The following is a 24,020-nucleotide window of genomic DNA, read 5'->3' on the forward strand; positions in this document are numbered from 1 at the left end:
AATCAGTTTTATTTTATTACTTTATCGTATGCGAAGTATAAAGTATTGTAATCGTCAAAAAATTCGAACTCTAGATTTTGACGAATCTCTACGGTTTAAATCTCCCTGAGTTCGAAAAACACATTTTCGGAAGATGTCAGTCTGTCTAACTGTCTGTCACAAAGATAACTAAAAAAGCTTTGAGCTAGAGTAATGAAACTTGGTATAAAGTCTTTACACAAATTTGTCGATTTCTATCAGATTTTGAGCAAAATCCGGTCGGAGGAAGTTTGTCTGTCCGGCTGTTCGAATATAAATTAACATGATAACTACAAAATGAAGGGAGCTAGATAGATAAAATTCGGTACACAGGTTTAAATCTATAATGTAGACACTTAAGAAATTTTGAGCTAAATCCATGAGGGGGTTGAGGGTCTGTCAGTCTGTATTTTCAGAAACTTGTTAATTCAATAACTCAAAAATGCATATTTAGATTGGGAATTTATGACTACAAGTGTAATTTTGTATTAAATTTCTGTTTCAATCAGTTGGTAAAAACGGGCCTAAAATACAAATTCGATTTTCGGATACTAACCACAAGCCAGGGATTGGTCGCCAAGAAAATCGCCAACGGTGGTAGGACAGATTCAATAAAAATGCTAAATTCACCTCCAAAGGTTAATACTTCATAACTATTATAAACCGATGCCATACAAGGCGTTCTCTGGGGTGACTCCTTTATTCGAGAGTATGCGAGAAAGTTTTAGAGAGACCATTCCCACTGGTTGGTTTAAGTATTTAAGCTCTTAGAGTCAGATAAAAAGTTGCGGTATATCTACGTAACAACAAATCTAAAAGGAAGAGTTTCACTTGATGAAAATTTCTACAATAAAGTACAATAATCGAGAGTTTTATTTATGGTGTTTTATTAAGATAAGTTATAATGCCACGGAAATTTTATTCGCTATAGCGAATAGGATAAGTATTCTGTTGAAAAAAAAATTAAGAAAATTGCTAAATTCAGCACAGAGTAGAATGCAATTGTAGCATTATTTAGATATTTGTTTCTTGTATATGTTTAGGAAAACACTTAAAATCACTGCCCATTACGATATGGACCATTATTATGCTCAAGAATCAAAGACCTTTTCAACATATCAAGAATAAATTGAGAATTGAGCTATACTAATATCAGCCATTTCTGTAAGTCGCTCTTGTTACAATCGAAGTCTCCAGACGCTTTACGGTTTCTAAATTTAAAAAATATTTAACCTGGAGCCTCAAATATAGAATGGCATTTTGAAGTTTTCCAGAGAAAAGCAAAAGAGTCAATAATCCACTGACTAAAAAGTTTTCATTACTTGGAAACGACATTTGTGGCTTGCAGACAAAATTGAAGGTAAACGTTGAAAATATAATCACCATTTGACTGACGTCCGAAGTAAACGCAAAGCGTCAAACAAAGATCAGAAATAGATGTCGGTGCACTCATTGTCCAACGTAGGGAATCGTTTAGCCTTTCTAAGTGAAGACTAACATGAGTTTCTATTGACAATATCGATTAAGTAAACTGGAATTTGACGTTAAATAAATATAGGGAGACCTAATTCTGGGAAGAGGTTTTTCCTAGGTTTGAGAATCAATTCATAATCTTATCTGATGTGGAAAAAGATGTCGCCAGTATGACGATGAATAGGAAGATATTTATATTCATGCCTTTTATCCCACTGCTTTCTGTCATGTATGCATGAAACCATCATTTTGATTTCACCTTATGAGATTATAAGGCTGCTGCAGCCTCTTTAAGTGTTTTTTGGTGGAATATATAAATCAATTTTTAGGTTTAAAGAAGATTAAGATTTTCTGCTTTTATTTGTTTAGTCTTTATAGCATCTGATATTACGCAGAGGATGACATGTTGATTTTTATAGTTAAAAATCTTTATTTATTTAAGAAGCATTTTTTACTTTCTCGTATTCGTAGTATAAAGAAAATATAATAATTGTCAACAAAATTTGAATTCGAGATCTTGACAGATCTCCATGTTTTAGACCACTCTGAATTCGAAAAACACATTTGTAGAAAACATTCGTCTGTCTGGGACAAAGAATAATTTAGAAACACTTTGATCTAGACGGTTGAAATTTGGTATACAGTATTTGTGCGAAATTTGTAGATTTCTTTTGCAAAATCCGTTCTGTGGAAGTCTGTCTGTCTGGCTGTTCGAATGTAATTTAACACGATAACTACAAAATAAAGAGATCTAAGTAAATAAAATTCGATACGTAGAATTAATATCTATAGACACCTTTCAAATTTTGAGCCACAAGATATTCGGTCTGTACTTTCAGAAACATACAGAATGCGATAACTCAAAGACGCGTTGACATAAATATATCAAATATGGTAAGGAAATTTTTGTCTACAATTGTATTTCTGTGGCAAATTTTTGTTTCAGTCGATTGGGGAAAAACGCGTCTAAAAGAAGAAAGCAGAAGAAAGAAAAAGAGGAAACAAACTCATCTAAATTCTCTTATAGTCTCTTGGAAGAATTGAAAGTAGAAATCGGTATGACTCTGAAACTTTAACTCTCATTCTTCGTTTATTATCAAATAGATTTTGTTATTACACAATGACTTCTTTGTGTTAAAGCTAGTAATGAAAAAAAAAATCGCAAATCTAGCACTATTTATTGAGTTTTGAAAGCTGTGAAAGAGGAACTTCAAAAAGTATTTAAATTAACTTTAAAAATAGCATTACGATCATAGAAATGAAGAAATAGAATGAAAATTAAGAGGAAACAAATACAACATTTAAAGAGCGAGAATATTTTTTTTGCAAACATTTAATTTATGCTATGTCACATTTGTTCAAAATTGTGGGAGCAGCCAGAATCTGTGCAACTTGTTCATAAGAGATATTGTTCCTAACTCTGAAACTTTAACTCACTTTCTTAGTTTATTATCAAATGGATTTTGTTATTACACAAAGACTTATTTGTGTTAAAGCTAGTAACGAAAAAAAAATCGCAAATCTACACTATTTATAGAGTTTTGAAAGCTGTGAAAGAGTAATTTCAAAAAGTGTTTAAATTAACTTTAAAAATAGCATTATGATCATAGAAATTAAGAAATAGGATGAAATTAAGAGGAATCAAATACAACATTTACAAAGCGAGAATATTTTTTTTTGCAAACATTTAATTTATGCTATGTCACATTTGTTCAAAATTGTGGGAGCAGCCAGAATCTATGCAACTTGTTCCTAAGACATAATGTAACTGAGAGATAATGTTCCTAAGAGATAATGCCTAACTGAGTCACCCCGATCCACCCGAAGGCATACGGTTAACTTGAATGATCGGGACGCCACGACAGCATAGCATAATTATGGTTGAGTCTTAATGGCTATACCGGTCACGGCATAACCCCTTCTGTAGACGGGATATTCCAACACTGTTAACGTTACTATATCCACCGGGATGATTAAAACCAATCATCACACTGGAAACTTCCCATCTCCATTTCTTGAGATCTCTTCGATGGGAGTAAGAGAGCATGTTAAAAAAATCTGATTCACTTGATATGGAATGGTTGTTGTAGAATTTAATATAAACCCCATTTCTCTAACATATGTGGAGAAATGTATGAAACATAGGCAATAGCTGTATCATGAAATCAATAAATATTTTTTAAAAGAAGTATATATCATCTGTTATGACTTTATTTAAGGTCCCCTCTCTAATCGTGGTTAAGTAGTTAATTTCTAACTATTATAGAAAGACATGTACTCTCAATTGGAAAGAATGCTGTAAATGACTTAAATAACAATATTATTACGTAAAAAAAAACCAATCCATTTGTGGGTGTAAGGCGAAAACATCCAGCAGGTTCATAAAGGAATAACGTCGCTTTATTTGAATAAAACACAAATACACATTAGCAAAATATAGCTTACACAAGAACAGCACATGCAGCAAATAGCAGCACACAGGCAATAAATCGGTAATAAATAGCCACAACAGCACAAAGTGCTCAGATAACTCAAAGGAGATTAACAATTCAAAGATAAGTCTCACTCAACTACTCAGGTGTCACGAATCGTCTGCTTCTACTCCGAGTACTGACTCACACCACGTTTTGTAATTCCTGTAACAGGGTTTCGAATTTTCTAGAATAAATGCTGAAATTCGAGTCCTAAGGGAATCAAAATTCTTGAATATTCGGGATTCTTCAATTTTATCATCAAATTCGTTGCCAAAGGTAGAGATTATTGATTCGACAACCATTCAGTAGCCATTATTATATTTGTAAAATTATCTTTCTAACTAGACTTATCGCACAGGGTATCAATATTAAATATTAATAAAAAATATTTTAATATTATTTGAGTCAATGAATGTATTTCTGAAAAGAATTACGATGACTAATTTTCTTTATTGTCCTCGTCCTATTAGTTATATTCAATAAAATATTCTTGGCACTAAATTTGCACACACAGATAAATTCCACTCTTCTGCGGCCAAAATTAACCGAGTTATGAGGCTTTTAACTTCATTATTTGAAATCAAATATTAATTGATTCAAAGAAACATCAAGCGTTGAATTTTCCTCGAGGTGGCAGTTGAAATGTTTTAAAAAAGTGATATTCGAAATTTCATAACTCGACCAGTTTTGATAATGGAAGAACGAAATTATCCTTTTTTTCCATTTAAAATGCTAATGTGTTAAAAATATTTTTTCTAAATAACATTACTAGAAGGATTGTATAAAAATTGACATCGTAATTTTTTGAAATGAATAGCATAAATGGCATAAAATAGTTTTTATGCCATTTAAAGAATTTTTTCAACTGGAACTATAATCTTATATCTCATAATTAAAAATTTGCCGTTGGATTAGAATGGATGATCATGCAGGATATCCAGATTGATGATTCAAAATTAAAAATATATGCATATCCTTTAAAGTATTAAGTCCGTCATAAATGCATTGAATAAAATTTTAGAAGTAAGAATTATCAGTTTCTTCTTATTAGTTTTATAACTTAATTAAATCCAGCGATAAAGCATTTAGATATCAGAAACTGTTAATTGTACATCCAAGAATATTTATAGAGACAAAAATTCTGTTCTGTACTAACAGAATTTCTCTATACAGCATTTTCGATTCTTCCTTATAAAAGTTTATATTTCCTTAGCCTATCATTAAAATTGGATAAATTTTTAAATTTTAATAAGGATTAAAAGAGTAGTCAGTAAATTAATTTATATCAAGTTTTTCACTTTTAGGCAAAATCACTGGAATGGATGTTGTTCGGACCCTTCAGTAGCAAAAACATCCGATTCCATAGAGAATTTCGAAACCTTTTTCGCAATTAAATTCATTATGAATTATTTATGAAGCTTAGTTTCTACATGTAACTGATAGTGGCTTGTTGCTTCGCTTGCACTGCCTTTTCATAAAACTAATTTTCGTGAACTTACTTTAATGAATATTTATAACTTCGTAGCATAAATTTAATTATTCTCTTTTAATTTTCTGTACAAATTATGTATTAATATTTCCACATCATTGCTTAGCTTTATTCAATTGAAAATAAAAGTTGTTGTAAAACCAAGTTTCTTGAAATTTGAATTCAACCAAAGAAGATATTATTTGCTGAATAAAATGCAAACGATTTTTAATATATATATATATATATTTATTCGCCATCTCTGAAAATACGAAATTCTATCAAGTTTACAATTTTTATTATACATTAATTCTTTGGAAGTAACAAATAAATGAAAAGAAATCGTTTGGAATATTTTCGTATGAATTATAAATAGTATTTAGTCATTATAAAGAATTTTTAGTTAAAATTTTTTACTTAAAGTATTGTATTAAGTAAATTTACTATGTTAAAATATTTTCCTTTAATAAAAGCGACAATTTAAAAAATTAATTAATCCTACAGCGAAATAGAATTATTAAATTTAAAAATATAATCTTAAGAAATCGCAGCGCATTCGCCTGACATATTTTCAATTTTCTTTTTTTCTGTAGAAGATTCAGAAAATATTTTTGAATAGATGAAAATTTCGATTAAAATGTGCTATATAATAAAAAATAAATAATAATATATCAATAAATATAAAATACTAAATAATAACATTTTTAAGTAGTATTTTCAACTACTTTCATTAAAACTAGAATATTTAAGCAAGCTGAAATGATAAAACAGACCATGTTGTATATTTTATGTACAACATGAAAGCCTGAATTGATTGCGTTTTTTAATCAATTATTTAAATCGTAAAATAATATTTGTTTTGTGTAAATTGAAAAATAAATATATATTTTCAAAATAATTATTTTTGAAATAAATCAAACAACAAAAAATTACTGTAATTTTCTCATTTGAATTACTTTTAAATTAAATGCTAATTATTTTAAAATTAAATAATTCATTGATTCAATAGCAGAACAATTTTCACACACACACACACACACACACACACACACACACACACACACACACACACACACACACACACACACACACACACACACACACACACACACACACACACACACACACACACACACACACACACACACACACACACACACACACACACACACACACACACACACACACACACACACACACACAAGAATTTTAGCTTTAATGAAATAATTTCTTGTGCTTGAAAGTGTAAGGTTGTGATGTGTAGTAGCAATGGCTGTTATCCCCTGTTTTCAGATTCTTGTGCTAGTTATATACAGTGGCTCAAAAAATTGAGAGTACACCTTACTTTAACACATTAACGAAAAGTGCAAACATGTTTTTATTTTGACACATAACAAATGGTTTAATTTAGAGTAAAAATAAAGAAAAATTAACGAAAATCTTCTAAACTGAAAAGTTTCAGAAGCATTTTAAATAAACATACGCAGAATTTTGCCTCAAAAAATTGAGAATACACCAATGAAATTTTTCCAATATCACGCATAGAAACAAAGTGTCACTATTAAATTGCATGTCTTTTGTCTCTTATAATGGCCTCTAAACTTCATGGTACCTATTCGACCAATTTTTGGTGGTATCTGAAGATATTTTACCCCATTCTTCTTGCACCACTTGTTTTAAATGGGTTTTGTTTCTAATTTTGTATTTTTGAACCACTTTTTTGAGTATGGCCCACGAATATTCAATGGCATTGATGTCGGGGCACTGTGGTGGTGTGTGTAACTGTTGTTTACAATGAAAAATACACCATATTTTGACTTTACGTGCATTCTATTTGGGGTCGTTGTCCTGCTGGAAAATGGAATTTCCATCTAAACCCAAATTTTTAACACTTTCCTTTAGATTGCTGCTACCATATGGTTCATCCAACTTGTTGCAGAAACTTTTCAAATCATAGGCAAAAGTGTAAGTGCTGAAATTATGCTAAATGTCATAAGACAAGCTGGATATAAAAGTCGCATTGTTAGAGAGAAACCGTTCATCAGCTTGCAAATTCAGAAAAAGCATTTGAAGTTTGCAAAAACTCATCAATTGAAGACCAATAACCCTTGTAAGAAAGTTATATTTAGTAATGAAAGAAAACTCAGCGTGGCAGTGACAACCATCTTACTGTATGGAGAAAGCCTAATACTGCTTTGGATCCAAAAACTGTACGTTCTACAGTTAAACATGATGGTGACTCCGTCATGATTTGAGGTTACTTGGTTTCATCCGTGGTAGGAAATTTAATTTTTATAGATGGCATTATAAATGATATGGTTTACTTGGATATATTTCGCAGCAATCTGAAGGAAAGTGCTAAAAGTTTGTATTTAGATGGAAATTTCCTTTTCCAGCAGGAAAACGACCCCAAACAGAATACACGTAACTTCAAAATATGGTGTCTTTTTCATTGTAAATAGCAGTTACACACACCACCACAGTATCCCGACATCAATACCATTGAATATGCCTGTCATACTAGAAAAAGTGATTCAAAAACACAAAATTAGAAACAAAACCCATTTAAAACAAGTGGTGCAAGAAGAATGGGATAAAATACTTCAGATACCACCAAAATTTTTTCCAATTGGTACTATGACGTTTAGAGGCCATTATAAAAGCCAAAAGACATGCAATTTAATAGTGACACTTTATTTCTATGCGTGATATTGCAAAAATTTCATTGGTGTATTCTCAATTTTTTGAGGCAAAATTCTGCGTATGTTTATTTCAAATACTTCTGAAACTTTTCAATTTAGAAGTTTTTCGCTGATTTTTCTTTATTTTTACTCTAAAGTAAACCATTTGTTATGTGTAAAAATAAAAACATGTTTGCACTTCCCGGTAATGTGTTATTTATATTGAAAGTCGGATTTATCAAGTAAAAGTAAGGTGTACTCTCAATTTTTTGAGCCACTGTAAGTACAGATGACTGAAGACAGCAATGCCACTTGAAAAATGGTATAACTTCTTGCAATACAAATTTTAATGTTATTGATAGTTGTTAACATCTAAAATAGGCATAGAATTAGAAATAAATTGATCATCTAAGAAGAAATATTAATTTTTGAACAGCATATAAATTAGTAATTGGAATATAATATAATATAATTGCCGTTATTTTTGCTTTAAAACAATTATAAAATATTTTGAAGAATGCAAAGTTTCTTGAATTTATTATTTTCAAGGTATAAATAAGAAATTACTTATTTTTCATTGTTTTTCGTATAACCCATATTGTTTTAGAGTTGTGTTCTAATGATTCACTAAAATATACATTTCTTAAAAAAATATTTTTTATCATGCATGTACACACAAGTTTTGAAAACTATAAACCAGTAAGTATTTAAGGGTCAATTTAAAAAAAAGTTACAATATATTTTCCTCAATTATTTGGAAAATAACTTCGATATTTCATTTATCTATTTAACATTACACGCTTACTTAATGATTTCTATTTAGCAAAAGTAAACATTCATAAAATGTTCAATAAAATTCATTACTAATGCAAGATTCTATTCATCATATTTCACTGAATAATAGTTTACAAATTATTTTTTAAAAATGTGTCTTACCTGGCTGACATTGTGCTGCGTCTCAACTAGAACATTGATGAGGTCCATGCTGTTGGCAAAAGCGTCCCGGAGATTGACCGGACGATTGAATGTTACTATGCTACCGTCCCGTCTGGCCTTTTCCATTGCTTCTCGTCTTTTAAGAGCCTTTTCTCGTCTCATCTGGTTCTTGTAGAACTCCGCGAAGTTGTTCACAATGATGGGAATGGGCAGAGCGATGACTAGCACCCCACATATGCAGCACACTGTCCCAACCACCTTCCCCAGAGGGGTGGTGGGGCAAATATCACCGTACCCGACAGTTGTCATAGTGATGCTAGCCCACCAAAATGTCTCTGGAATGCTGGAGAACTTGGTGTCTATCTCGTCCTTCTCCGCGAAGTACGCGAGACTCGAAAAGATCATGACGCCAATGGCCAGGAACAACATGAGCAGACCCAGCTCCTTGTAGCTGTTTCTCAGGGTGAAACCCAAGCTCTGGAGGCCCGTCGAGTGACGGGCAAGCTTCAGAATCCTCAGAATCCGCATGATTCGAAAGATCTGCACCACCCTCCTCACGTCCTGGAAGGACTCGGTGCTGTTATTGGTCTCGATCAGGAACAAGGATATGAAATATGGCAGGATGGCCAACAAGTCAATGACGTTGAGGGCACTCTTGAAAAACTTCCATTTGTTAGGAGCAGACAAGAACCTCAAAATGTACTCCAAAGTGAACCATGTGATGCAGACGGCTTCCACGATGCTGAGTTCTTTACTGTCTATGGGATTGCCTTTGGCGTCGTGATCCTGAAGGTTTGGCAAGGTGTTTAGGGTTAAGGCGACTGTGGATAGAACGATGAACAGAACAGATATTACCCCCACAACCTGGAAGAGGACACATTTTTCAATTGGGAATGGTTTTCGAAAGAGAATTGGTTTCAGATGAGAAGAAGGAAGGTGAGATTTGGAAATAAAGGCAAATAATACAGAATGAAGATTCCAAATTCGAAAAGTGGACAGATCCTTAAGAAATAAAGTGAAATATTGCATGGCATGCTTAAAACCTTTAAGGTGCATCATATTGTGAGATTGCAGAGAAAACGATATAAAAGAGAGTAAGAAAAATTCAACTGCATAAATGTGAGCTAAAAAAAAAAAAAAACAGCAGAAGTAAAAATATTACACCAAAAGCAGGATTTAAAACTCTTATTTGTTCCTTGCAGAAAAGAAATTCATTACAAGTTGTAAAAACATTAACTAATTGAATTGCTGAGTATTCTTGAGACGAAATATAAAAAAATGATTGTACTTTTTTTGATGAATATTTTTTATTGTAGTTTGATAATAAATAGTTTTAAGTATCTAAATTAACTTTCTTTGTAGTCTTTTCTCGGAATAGGATTTCATATATAAAATATAATTCCGTAAAAAGTTACGTCATCATTACGCGGGGTGAAAGAGATATATTGCATTATCAAAAGGGATTGGTATAACAAGCTGTTTTATAGGGATCATTTTTGCTATATGGAGAAGAAATAACATTTTTTATGTTAAAGTCGAAGTTCTTCCTGGATTAGAATAGAAGTTGGAGAAAAAAAATAATAATCTTACTGATGTGAATTTAATTTATTTCCTTTTTAATAATTTTATTTAATTCATCAAAATGTTTTCAAACGATTTTTAACTAAAAGAAACGTGCTTTTTTTGTTGTTGAGAAAAAAAAGTTTTGTAGTTTATGTATTGTAGCTTGTTGGTAGAAAGTTTATAATGGGCCAAAAATACGATTTTTTTAATCCTTAAAAGCAAGCAATTAATATGCAAATCAAATATAATAAATCTAATTCTGTTTACCACATTTTTAGCAGCTAATTTATACATTTAGTTCGGAATAATCGCACCATCTTTTATATTTCACGAAATGCATCTTTTATAAATCTTTTATATGCTGTTGAAATTTAACTTATTTCTTGAACTTACATATACAAAAAGACATATTTAAGAAGACAATTTCATTAAATTTGTTAACAAAAGTATATAGTTAATAAACAATTTAGCAATTTAAGTACTTAAATTCAGTTTTTGTATTTGAAGGAAAAAAACTAGCTTCTTTATTTTGATTTAAAAATCTTTCTAATTAACAAAATTCTTAAAAAAATAATTCTAAGCAATCATTGCTAGATTCAAGTAATCATTACTAGATTACTTGTTTGGTGCTAATGTAGAAAAATATCCATGGAATAATTTAAAAAAAAGTTATTTAAGTAGTTTGATTCTTGTCGAATTCAATTTTATAAAAATAATTGATTTGAACCTAAATTATTAAGAAAATACTAAGGACTTTATTGATTTAAATCTCTTAGTAAAATCGAAAATTTTACCATTAAGCAAAGAAGACAATTTTATTAAATTTTTTCTAAAGACAAATTTTATTAAATTTTTTTAGAAAAAGTATGCATTTAATAACAATTCAGAACTTTAAACACTAAACTTCAATTTTAGTATTTGAAGAAAAAAAATATCAGTTTATTTATTTTGATTGAAAAATGTTTTGCAAATGTCGAAATTGTAAAAAATTAATTATTAGATTATTTGTTTGGTGCTAATGCCAAAAATGTCCAAGGCATAATTTTAAAACAAGTTATTTAAGTAGCTTGATTTTTGTCGACTTGAATTTTATGATTTGAGCTTAAAGAATTAAGGAAAGACAGAGGACTTTATTTAATTAAACCTCGTAATAAAATATAAAATTTTAAATCAGTAAACAAAGAAGGCAATTTTATTAAATTTGTTATGAAGACAATTTTATTAATTTTTTTTAGCAAAAGCATACATTTGATAAAAATTTAGCACTTTAAATATTCCATTTTAGTATTTGAAGGAAAAAAAATACCAGTTTATTTATTTTAATTAAAAAAAATTGCAAATGACAAAATTCTAAAAAAAATTATTTTAAGGCAATAATTGTAATATTTACTAGATTATTTGTTTGATGCCAATGAAGGAAAAGGCACAAGGCATAATTTAAAACAAGTTATTTAAGGAATTTGATTCCTGCCAGTTAGAATTTTATGATTTGAATATAAAAAATTAAGAAAAGACGGATAACTTTATTTATTTAAATCTTGTAATAAAAGCTAAAATTTTAAACCATTAAACGAGCAACGAAAAACCTGAAGTACAGCCTGAGTCACTTTTTTTTTCTTTTTTTAATATTTCGAGAGATATTTGACGGGATTCATTTTCAGCTGTGCGAAAGCAATAAGGGAAAATTCTTGACGAAGTTTTTATTAATGTTTTTAATGCCGCTCCACCCACTTTGACAACACACCCAAAAGTTAAGTCTGTCATAATCTCAAGAAGTTTTGTACGAAGAATTCTCGTATAATCACCCCGCTTTTAAACTGGGTTTAGTGCAGAAACGGTTCAACCTTCAGCGATTTATGATGGAATTAATGTCGAATAAAATGCGAGATCAAGGAAAAAACAAATCGATTTTATTCTTTCGATTTCAAATAGTTTTGAAAAAGATTTTTTTACTACTTTTTTTAAGTACATCTGAATATTTCTGTTAACTTTTGAAGGAAAAGTTTTATTAAGAAAAACTATTGATGACATGTAGTTTAGTAAAATATCTGCATAGTTAAGAATCTCATGGTTGCCGAATACTGCTTAAAGTTACCTGAAGTTCTTCCCCAAAAGCGCTTACTATAACTTCATAGAAATGATCGCATGGTCTAATATTAGCTTGCAACCTTAACTCGATTCTGAAGGTAGCTTACAAAGCAATTATTTTTTCTATAAAAATTGTAATACAATTGATTGCAAGATCTTAATAAATAAAAATTATGAAACAAGATAGAACAAAACGACTGTAACAAGATAGAATAAATCGACGGTATCCTGCTAAAAGCGACTAAATCGAAAAAAAAAAAAAAGGAAAATGATTAAATGTGTTTTTTTTTGTTTCAAAATATCTTTTTTGCAAAAAGAAAAAAAAAATCCGACTACATATCAATATACCAGTTGTATATATTATTAGGTGCTTGCATACATTTTAATCAGCGACATCTATAGGTAAATATATAAAAATATATAAAGTGTCTATATAAACAATAAAGGTTTTGGGTTTTACCAATTTCTTATTACTTTATTGTTATCATTTTGAAAGTTTTCCATTTAGTATTATTGAATTATTCAGTGTATCACGGAACGCTCCAAATTGCATTTTCGACATTCATTGCTTTTTTTTTGTTTGATTTGAAGAAATCTGGTGCCGAAGTCCATCAGACACTTTTAGAAACTTATGGTGATGCTGCTCCATCATATCCCAATTGTCGGTTTTGGTTTCAACGATTTAAGAATGGTGATTTCGATGTCAATGACAAAGAACGGCCTAGAGGGCCAAAAAAATTCGAAGACAATCAATTACAAGGCTTACTAGACGTAAATGGGTAAAAGTTGCAGAAAATGATGGAAAATATTCTGATTGATATATATTGCGCCAATTTTTCTCAATAAATGCATTTTTAAAGTGAAAAAAAATGATAAAAAAACCATGCAAACACTTAATATATACTTATGAATTGATATACTTGATTTTTTTTTGGTTACAGAAATGGCATATTAAAATAAAAAGAACAAATCCCGCTTTCTTTTTCTTTCGAACTGGTCACTTTAAAAAATATTTTAGAAGTATATTAGCAGAATTAATTTGAAATAAAATTTATTTTAGTTTTACTACATTTATATGAAAGTGAATTGATGGAGCGCTGTAAGGATTTTATGAAAATCACTTCTGGACACACCCTAAAATTTATTCTTATCTTGGTGGTAAATCATTTTCTTACTGCAAGCAATTTTGATTTTTTTATAGCTTGTATGTGCATATAATTAATCATGACATATTATTTCATATTCCGATTCGGTACTCGTGATATATTTGCAGATCGAAGTCTAATGTATTCGAGTTCCTCATTTGAAGTAATACAGAAGTTTTAATCATTTCTGTCCATGGGTGGGAAAAATTTGAGTTTAAAAGTCAGATTACTATTTGCTAGAAAGAAATGTTTATATTAAATTACTGGTACACAAGGTCAACATATATAATTAGCGCGCATTATTATTGTTTTATGATCTTTTGATTTGATTATCTTTTGTCTTATATATCTATATTTAAATATTTAGATATTATACCACGCAAGCAAATAAAGAAAAAGCAGTTTAATCATTATAAATATATAGGAAACAATAACTACTTATTTAATTTCACAAGCTTTTATATAAAAGTTTTCTTAATAAAGCATTTATTATTTATTGTCAGATACCAATTAAATAGTAGATTAGTAGTTTGTATCCCAATAGAAGAAAGACTAAATATTTCAAATCAACATCTGAAAGAGACGTATTTGTACATTATTTTTTTTCTGTATTCTCTTACTGATGGAAATGTATAAGAGGGCTGGAAAATTAAGATTGTTTCAATTTTTTTCATGAAAGATGTCGAAGTGCCAAAAGATTTCTTCCAGAATACCAGAAAAATACACAGAAAAGACTTTTTGCATTGTACTTCGTTTCATCAATGTAACCATGCAAATTTGTGCTAAAAAACAGATTTTCCTATGGGTTATTTTCAAAGAAATGAGGGACGATTAAATACAATATTTGTGAAAAGGTAATTATAATTATGTGTATTCTCTTGTTTGGCTGTACATATAATAAATTATTATTTTTGCCTAACTAATTTGTATTCATACTATATATTACATGTATTTTTAATAGTTGTAGAATAACATAATCAATAATATTTATCGATATTTTGGTGATTATGTAGCAGGAAATACAGGAATTGCCAACACATTTTTTTAGACGATTTTGTTTCATTCAAAATAATTTTTATGGAAAAATTTATTTATACAACATATATATTTTTAGAAATATAAGCTGCCATTGCCTCTTAAAAGTTTTGCTGACATACAAAAGGGCGTTTTTCAAGAAGAGATGAATGAAAAGTTATATTTTCCTTTTGTTTAAGAGAATTATATTTAATTAGTTATTCAAATACACTATGAAAACATATTTTTCCAATATCTAAAACAGGGATGGCGAACCAGTGGCACACGTGCCATTGATGGCACGCGACAGAATATTTTGGGCACGCCGCCGACCAAAACGGTGTGCATTTTAGTTCAAAATAACAAAATTCACTATAAAGTATTACGATCAAACGCGAGTGTTCCCATTCCATAAAAAATACATTTGCACGGCTGTTAAAAATTTGCTTGCTGAAAAAGAAATTGATTTGAAAAGAATTGTTCCAGTAACTAATGGTGATCCAAATATGGTGGGAAAAAATGTTTTCATTAGTTTATTTCAAACAGACGTAGGACATTCTTGAACTCCACTGCATTATTCACCAACAAGCCTTGTGTTCGAAGAGTGGTTTAACATCTTTTGATAATATAATGGCCACAATATAATGATACGTATATAATGGATCTCTTATATCATGATAAGGTATCTTATACCCTAATATATAAGGATCTCTTATATCATGATAAGGTATCTTATACCCTAATATATAAGAATCTCTTATATCATGATAAGGTATATTATACCATTATATATAAGGATCTCTTATATCATGATAAGATATCTTATACCCTAATATATAAGAATCTCTTATATCGTGATAAGGTATCTTATACCCTAATATATAATGGATCTCTTATATCATGATAAGGTATCTTATACCCTAATATATAAGGATCTCTTATATCATGATAAGGTATCTTATACCCTAATATATAAGAATCTCTTATATCATGATAAGGTATATTATACCATTATATATAAGGATCTCTTATATCATGATAAGATATCTTATACCCTAATATATAAGAATCTCTTATATCGTGATAAGGTATCTTATACCCTAATATATAATGGATCTCTTATATCATGATAAGGTATCTTATACCCTAATATATAAGGATCTCTTATATCATGATAAGGTATCTTATACCCTAATATATAAGGATCTCTTATATCATGATAAGGTATATTATACCATTATATATAAAGATCTCTTATATCATGATATCTTATACCATAATATATAAGGATCTCTTATATCATGATAAGGTATATTATACCATTATATATAAAGATCTCTTATATCATGATATCTTATGCCATAATATATAAGGTTCTCTTATATTATGATAAGGTATCTTATATCATGATAAGGTATCTTATACCTTAATCTCTTATATCATGATATATAAATGATATATAATCATCTCTTGATAATATAATGGACTATGGGTAGTCAAAACTAGTAGGCTTGAATCATAGTAGGCCTCATATCATTGTAGGCTTGAAATAAGCGAAATTAATAATAATAGAATAGGTTTAAAGTAAGTGAAAAGTCTTTAATTGAGGCTTTGTGCATGAAGTCGACTCAGTGTATAATGGCCTACTAATGTATAATAATGTTCGCTGATTGATCCGCGGGAACATACTTCAAAGATTTGTTAACTGCTTGGAAAGAATCAGATTGTTTCTGCAAAATGAGGGGAGAATTGAACAATACTCACAGCTGTTGGATGTTATGTGGCTTTCAAAATTGATGTTTTTTACATACACATGTCAACATTTCAATGAATTGGAAGTAAAGCTTCAAGGCACAAATAAAACAATTATCGTCATGAGGGATCTCATTCGCGCTTTTGACATTACAAGAAACCACAAGTACTTCCTAAATTTGAATATATATCAAAGATTTAGATGTACATAAGAAACCAGACGAAGAAAAAGTTATTGAAGAATTTATTTCCGAAATTGATTCTTCAATCAAGGAATTTTCAGAGAGATTTTCTCAGTTCAAAGAATTATAGGAATCGCTCAAGTTTATTATGTACCCTGATGTGACTTCATTTGATAAATTGAATTCGTCCCAATTCGATTAGTTGGAAATTAAAGAATTTGAAATGCAATTGATTGATTTCCAGTCTAGTTCAATATAGATTAAGATAATTATTGAAACGAGGAAAAGGAATTGATTGAAACAAAAAGATTAACAAGCAATATAAATAAAAATGCCAGTAACGAAATTTTAGAAGCATGGAATTCGATTCCAGACACATTTAATGGTTTGGGGAAGCCGGCTCATGCTATTTTAACCATATTTTCATCTATCTATGCCTGCGAGTGATTATTGTCAGAGGTGAGTAACATTAAAGACTCTCTTAAAAACCGTTTGGCAGATGGCTACAATTCAGCATGCACACTACTAAAAGTAACTGCAACTGTGGTTGCAAAGCTTCTCCAGCCACAGAAGTCACACTAACGTTACTTTAATTTGAATTACTCGTATAACTAAAACCTTTACTTCTATACAGTGCAAAATGTATTTTTTCGTAGTAAATAAAGAGTTTTGAGTTATAATTATTTAGTTTTATTATTATCCCAATAATCACGAGTCAAAATTATTTGACGGCATATCTATATCTCATGAAACATTTCTTTTGAAAAAAATGGCACGTTGATCCATAAAGGTTCGCCACCTCTGATCTAGATGCTGATCTACAATCCCTTGTGGACCGGTAAGCTGGTCAAGAAGAATCAGAAAAGATCTTTCCTGATACTATACAAAAATTATTATAATTTAAAGTATGATGTAAAAATTATGAAATTGAAAAACAAACAACTGAAAAATCGAGGCAAAATGCTTTATGTTAAATGGTTCATTAGATATAAAAATCGTATTAAAATGTGTGAACTGTACTAATTTAATACAGTACAACCACTAAACCATTTATATAAAAAGGTTCTGTAAATACCATAAAAATCGTCTAAAAAATGTGCTAACAACCTCTGTACTACATTTTTCATTCCCTCTTGTAGTAGAAAAAATATTTTCAGATTAAATATTATATGTTTCACAAACTCTTTGGTAGAAATTTAATTTTGCTAATGCTTCAGTTTATATTTTAACGGATGCAAAGCAGTAAAAATATAACTAATTGACCGAAGGCAAATCTAAAAGAAAAAAACAATAAAAAATTTATACAAAGGGAAAAAAAATAGAATGCATTTTTAAAACTAGGAAGTTACACACATAGTAGCCATAGAAACAAGTGTTTTTGGACAACTGACAAAAATATTTAAGAGCTTTTTTGCTCATTCCTGAGTAGCAAATGTATGAATGCCTAAAAAAAATATATATATATATTTATAAAATGCCATTGATATTAGATGAACTAAGCTTTTTCAACAATATTAAAGGTACTAATGAATGTTAGGAGTTATGTATTATTAAATTTATAACAATATTGAGGAAAATAAAATGTTGGGATATTTCAAATATTTTTGCACGAAATTTTATGCGTGAAAATAAAAAAATACTAAAGTTAAGAATATACATAAATGATAAATGTATAGAATGTATATAAATGATAAAAATCGTTTTCCTTTCATTTTTACAGAATAAGAAAAAAATTAAACATCTGCTTTATTTCATTACATTTATATTTTTCTGACAGTTAAATAAATAAATTTTTGGCCCCATTTATCTTTGACAATTGCATCACTTTTTAGAACTTAATGTAGTGGTTAAATGAACAGAAAAAAAACATTAGGTAAGCAGAAAATAAAATTATTGGTTATTATAAGAATTTGCCTGAGAAATTTTTATCTGTTCCGATTTATTATCGCTTGATGAAACGTTGTTTTGAGTCTGAGAGTTTCCACTATTATCAACAAAAAAGATCTTTCTTTTAAACTTATTCGTATTTTTTTGTTATGCATAAAAAAAACTGCTTTCATAAAAATGAAATATTTTTTGAATATTTAGCATACTTCAGTATCTCTGCAAAAAAATAGAACTATTCTAAACTCTACTAACAAAAGAGAACGGCTAAATAAAACATTAGAAAAAATGAATAAAAATTTCTTTATAATATTTAAATAGCATTCGTAGAAAAAAATAATTTTCTCAAATGGAAGTATTAAGTATTATAGGCTTCGGAAATCTGGATTTGATACTAAAAAAGCGACGCACGAATTAGTGAAGTTTTTAAAACTACAACATTAGCCGACAAAAACTTTAAGGAAATTCAAAATGGACGCTTTCTGTCAGTATGAATCTGTATAAATATTTCATTAATATAAAGCGAATTTTTTAATATAAGACAAACGTTTTATGATACAAAAAAAGTAAATATTGAAGAATTTTTAAGTATCAGCGGGCATTAACTTTAGAATTGCTCCATGAAAAAAAACAAAAACAACAACAGTAGCAAGCTCATTGTTAAACTTTGAAAATGCTTTTGCTGATCATGAATTTATATGTTGAATATTTTTTATAAATGTAAAATTTAGTTCTTTGAGAGGAAAATTGAATCAAAATTTGTTTATGCCAAAAATAATTTCTAAAAAAATATTTAAGAATTTTTATAATTTAAAAAAAAAAAAAACTTAACCTTGTAAAACTTTTGCTTTATTTTATAAAATGGAAGCATTTTCTTGAGAAATTTTGACAGATGAACCTTATAATCATGGATGTCAGCTAATTCTTCTAAAGAGTGTTCCAAAATTAGCTCAAGTTTTGTATTTACTACCATTCATGCAGTCAAGTGTTGGCAACTCTATTAAAAAAAATTTGATAGCTAATAGTTTAGGATTAGTAAAAATGGAGCGTTACACGATAGAACAGCTTGCAAATGCAAAATTTAAATAAAATAATAAAAACCCACACATTTTTTTCTTTAAATTGTTATATTTTTATTGAATCGTAAATTACACATAATAGGGTTATGTATGGAATAACACATAGGGCAAATGACGCCCACGGTTTTACTGGCACATACGCGCTCTTTTGTGGAAATTTTCCATGCCCATTTTGCATAAATGTGGCTGAATTTTGTCGAGGCAGCCTTGATTTTCCTTCTTTAATACACGCGTTCTTGTGAGCTTGTTGCCGTAGATCTTTGACTTCAAATAACCCCATAAATAGAAATTCGATGGTGTTAAATCACACGATCTAGGAGGCCAATTCTCAAATTTTCGAACTGTGGCCACCAGACTCATTATTTTTGAAATATTGTTTAACAATGAAAACACGTTGTTCTATCTTGTAACGCTCCATTTTTACTAGTCTTAAACTATCAGCTGTCAAATGGTTTTTTTTAATACAGTTGCCAATACATTATTGCACGAATGCTGGAAAATTCAAATCTTACCTTAATTTTGGGACATCCTTTATTAAAATCCCTGAAATAAACTATTGTTTTATTAAAATGTGTAGAGTTAGTAGGAAAGAATTATAAAACGTTAAAATAGCTAAGTCGTTAAAGCAGGTAAGATGAAATATTCCAAGTAATACAATCAGTAAGGTAGAAGAAAGAAAAATGAAGAAGAAGAAATTAAAGAATTTTTATTGTTAGCAATACTTTTTCATTGCATATTGTAAAAAAAAATTTTTTAAAAGAAAAGCTGCCTGTTACGAAAATATTTAAATATTGAAAGATAGTGCATGGCTTGAAAATGAAAATTTTAAATTGATCTCTTAGAAAAAAAATAGTATGCCTTAATTTAATATAACACTACAAAAATAATCTTAAATCAAATGCAATGTTACGTCAGCACAATTTTTAAGCATTATAATTGCAGAATTTCCACTATGAAAAAATGTCCGCGGAGAAATTCACAATACAATATGAGTGTATAGTATTGCAAAAAATAAGTGGCAATGTTTACATGTTATACATTTCTTAAAAAATAAAACGGAGAACAAGAAAATATATTTGAAAAAAAAAGATATAAAATTAGAGTGAAGGGAAAGCTCAGTAGTCGAAGGACAGTAAGAAAAGCAAGTGAACGACGAGAATGAAAAGTAGCCGAGAAAACATTTTCTGCAAGTGCTAATAAAAGAGTGCTTCAGAACAAGTGGTAGGTATGGAAAATAATGTGCAGTCACATGCAGAGCTGTGCAGTCGTCAATCTGCCCATTTCCACCAGTGTTAGTTGTTGGTAGGCAGCACAGGAAAGTATAAAAAAGTTCGTTAGTACAGAAAGAATAGTGACATAGGAAAACAAGGTGAAATAACAAATTGGTGCTAAGCTTTGTGCAGAAATATGTAGATAAATATGCCATACATCAATAAATAATATATCTGTTTTCATCTTTATAGTCATTTTAACTTAATAATAGCTATATATTGTAAAAAATACACTAAAATTTTAATTCACACCTATTTTTAAAGTAATATAATAAACTATAGCATATTATTAATGCCTCTCTGTAATTGAACCAATACATTTAAATACTGATACGTAATGCCATACTAACTATGAATAGATAACTGGATTCCTATTGCTTGAAATTCTCAGCAATTTCAGTTTGACGAACTATTCAACAATTTACTGCAGCTGTCATAATCTGGTCAATTTTTCAAACTGAGCATGAGTAAAAAAAAAATCTTCATTACTATTACTTATTCCATATTAATTTTTGGCATTAGTTGGCATGGCAATACATCTTCAAGTTTGTTTTAAATTAACCAGATTGGCTGGCCATTTTTCGTTACAAAACCATAAGTTTTTAATAATTATTAAAGTATGTACATAAATAAGAGTGACTTTTGCATGTGTACAGGATAAACGGGGATTTGACGTGACGTAGTAATGGTAAAATGTAAAGGGCGTCTCAAATTTAACGCAAGATTTGAATTTCCCACCATTCATGCAGTGAAGTGTTGGCAACCCTATTAAAAACTATATGACAACTGATAACTTAGGGTTAGTAAAACTGGAACATTACACACACGAAGGAACAACATGTTAACGCTAGATTCAAATTAAATAAATAGAAAAAAAAACTTTTTTTTCCTTTAAATTGTTATATTTTTATTGAATTGTAAATTCCACAGAATATGGCTACGTATGGAATAACACATAGGGCAAATGATGTCCACGGCTTTGCTGGTACATATGCACTCCTTTGTGGAAATTTTCTGTGCCCATTTTGCATAAATGTGGCTGAATTTCGTTGTTGCAGCATTGGATTTCCTTTTTCAACCCACGCGTGCTTAAACGTTTGACTTCTTTATATCCCAGAAAAAGCAATCAAATGGTATTAAATCAGACGATCTAGGGGGCCAATTCTCAAATTTGTGAACTGTGGCTGACAGACTTTCATTAATTTTGAAATATTATTCAACAATGAAAACATGTTGCTCTATTATGTAACGCTCCATATCTACTAACCCTAAATTAGCTGTCAAATGGTTATTTTAGTAAGGTTGCCAACACTTTATGCGCGAATGGTGGCGAATTCCTATCTTGTGTTAGTTTTGGAACACCCTTTACATACATGAACTTATTATTGCTCTTTTTATAATGAAATCTAAAACTTTTATTAAATTTCAATTTTTATGAACATCAAAATCAAATAAAAGATGTCACTTCGTGCCTACTGTCAGCTATGTGTTAATAATAAATATAAATGCTAGAAAAATAAACCATTTGTATTACAACGTACTGGCACTCGAAATTCCCAGTAGGTATAAAGTTCGATTCCCAATATTGGACTCAGTAATTCAATTTGGAACAAATATATCATTTTATGTATTTCGATTTCACTCTTGTAAACTCTATTTAGGTAATTAATTTACTCTGCAGCTTTACTATATTTACTGATTAATTGAATTGAATTAATTTAAATCAGTCCTACTACATACTTCATCGAATGGACTAATAATATTAATGACCATACAATTTTGAAAAAGAACGCATTAAAATTTTTATTTAGTAATATATATCTCAAAATAATTTGAAGTAAATTCCTTACATTATAAATATGTCGAATTAAGAATCTTTCATATAAAAAAGAAATTTTTGTCAAATGGTTTATGAAATATGCAAGCTGAAAATAAAAGAGTAAATCATATAAGTTATTGACTTTTTTGAAGGCATTTGTTATAATTTTTCGAATTTCGCAAAATCTTCAAAGCCTTGCGTGAAATAATTAATAATATTGGGCGTTAAAAATGAAATACGTTTGCTGGTAATATGCCAAACGGTTTTTTAAGCTACTAAAATTTCATAACTTTTTCTTTTCAATTATATAATTTCAGACAAATTTTTTCATTATTAATCAAACAGATTTTTTTTTCTAAACATGTGCCAAATATTTTTTAATTCAGTCTCATGCAATTTAAAGTATGAGTTTTGAAATAACTAATATTTTTGTCATTGTGTTACCTATTTCATAGTGCCAATAATTTACAAAATAGCATATGAAATTTATAGCGATATTATATTTAAAATAGGAAGACACTGGCAGAATTTGGAATGAATGAAGATTGGCGAACTAAAGATGAGCTAAATTTAAAGCGAATCTGTTTTTAGTGAAATTAAGTAGATTTTATGATGATTATTTTTACTTAACAAGATAATGTATACAAAATAAATTGTTCTTATTAATTAAAAGTTTTAGAGGGAAGGGAATTCTCTTATTTAATTTTGCTTTAGTAGATGAATTTTATTTACTGTAAAAAATTATTTTGCTATGGACCTAGATAAGGTTTAATAAGAATAAGCTTTAAAAGTTAGATGTTGTAGCTTGAAAGAAAAAAAAAGCATTCCATGGCTACAATGAATAAAATCCAAAGTTATTAAATTTCACAAAATACTGCACTTGTCAGTTGTAATAGCGACCAAAAAGCGCCAAGAAAAAATTTTCGCTAATATGGCTATTTCAATCGTTATAGCATGTAATTCGCACATTCAAAATTTTTCCTAATAAATAATAATTCACTTGAGTATATTTTTATAATTTGGTGAAATTTTTTCTTGGCTCTTTTTGCTCGCCGTTAAAACCGAATTGTACCCAAAATACATGTTATTAGAAATGAAAAGAAAGAAAGCTCTAAAAATAAAATAAAATAAAAAATAAATACAAATTTATTCATAAAAAGCACTATAATATTT

At 29.2% G+C, this 24,020-nt stretch overlaps 1 protein-coding gene across 3 annotated transcripts in view; it reads right to left on the bottom strand.

The window, feature by feature from the left end:
• Positions 1 to 24,020, bottom strand: part of LOC129971617 (potassium voltage-gated channel protein Shab-like) — a 268,193-nt gene that overhangs the window by 21,827 nt on the left and 222,346 nt on the right. For all 3 annotated transcript variants that reach the window (XM_056085557.1, XM_056085559.1, XM_056085558.1), the window contains exon 4: positions 9,051 to 9,914. In XM_056085557.1, coding sequence (XP_055941532.1) covers positions 9,051 to 9,914 — 864 coding nt within the window. The remainder of the gene's footprint in view (positions 1 to 9,050; positions 9,915 to 24,020) is intronic.

The sequence above is a fragment of the Argiope bruennichi genome, chromosome 6 (assembly GCF_947563725.1).
Source record: "Argiope bruennichi chromosome 6, qqArgBrue1.1, whole genome shotgun sequence".
NCBI classification, from domain to species: Eukaryota; Metazoa; Arthropoda; class Arachnida; order Araneae; family Araneidae; genus Argiope; species Argiope bruennichi.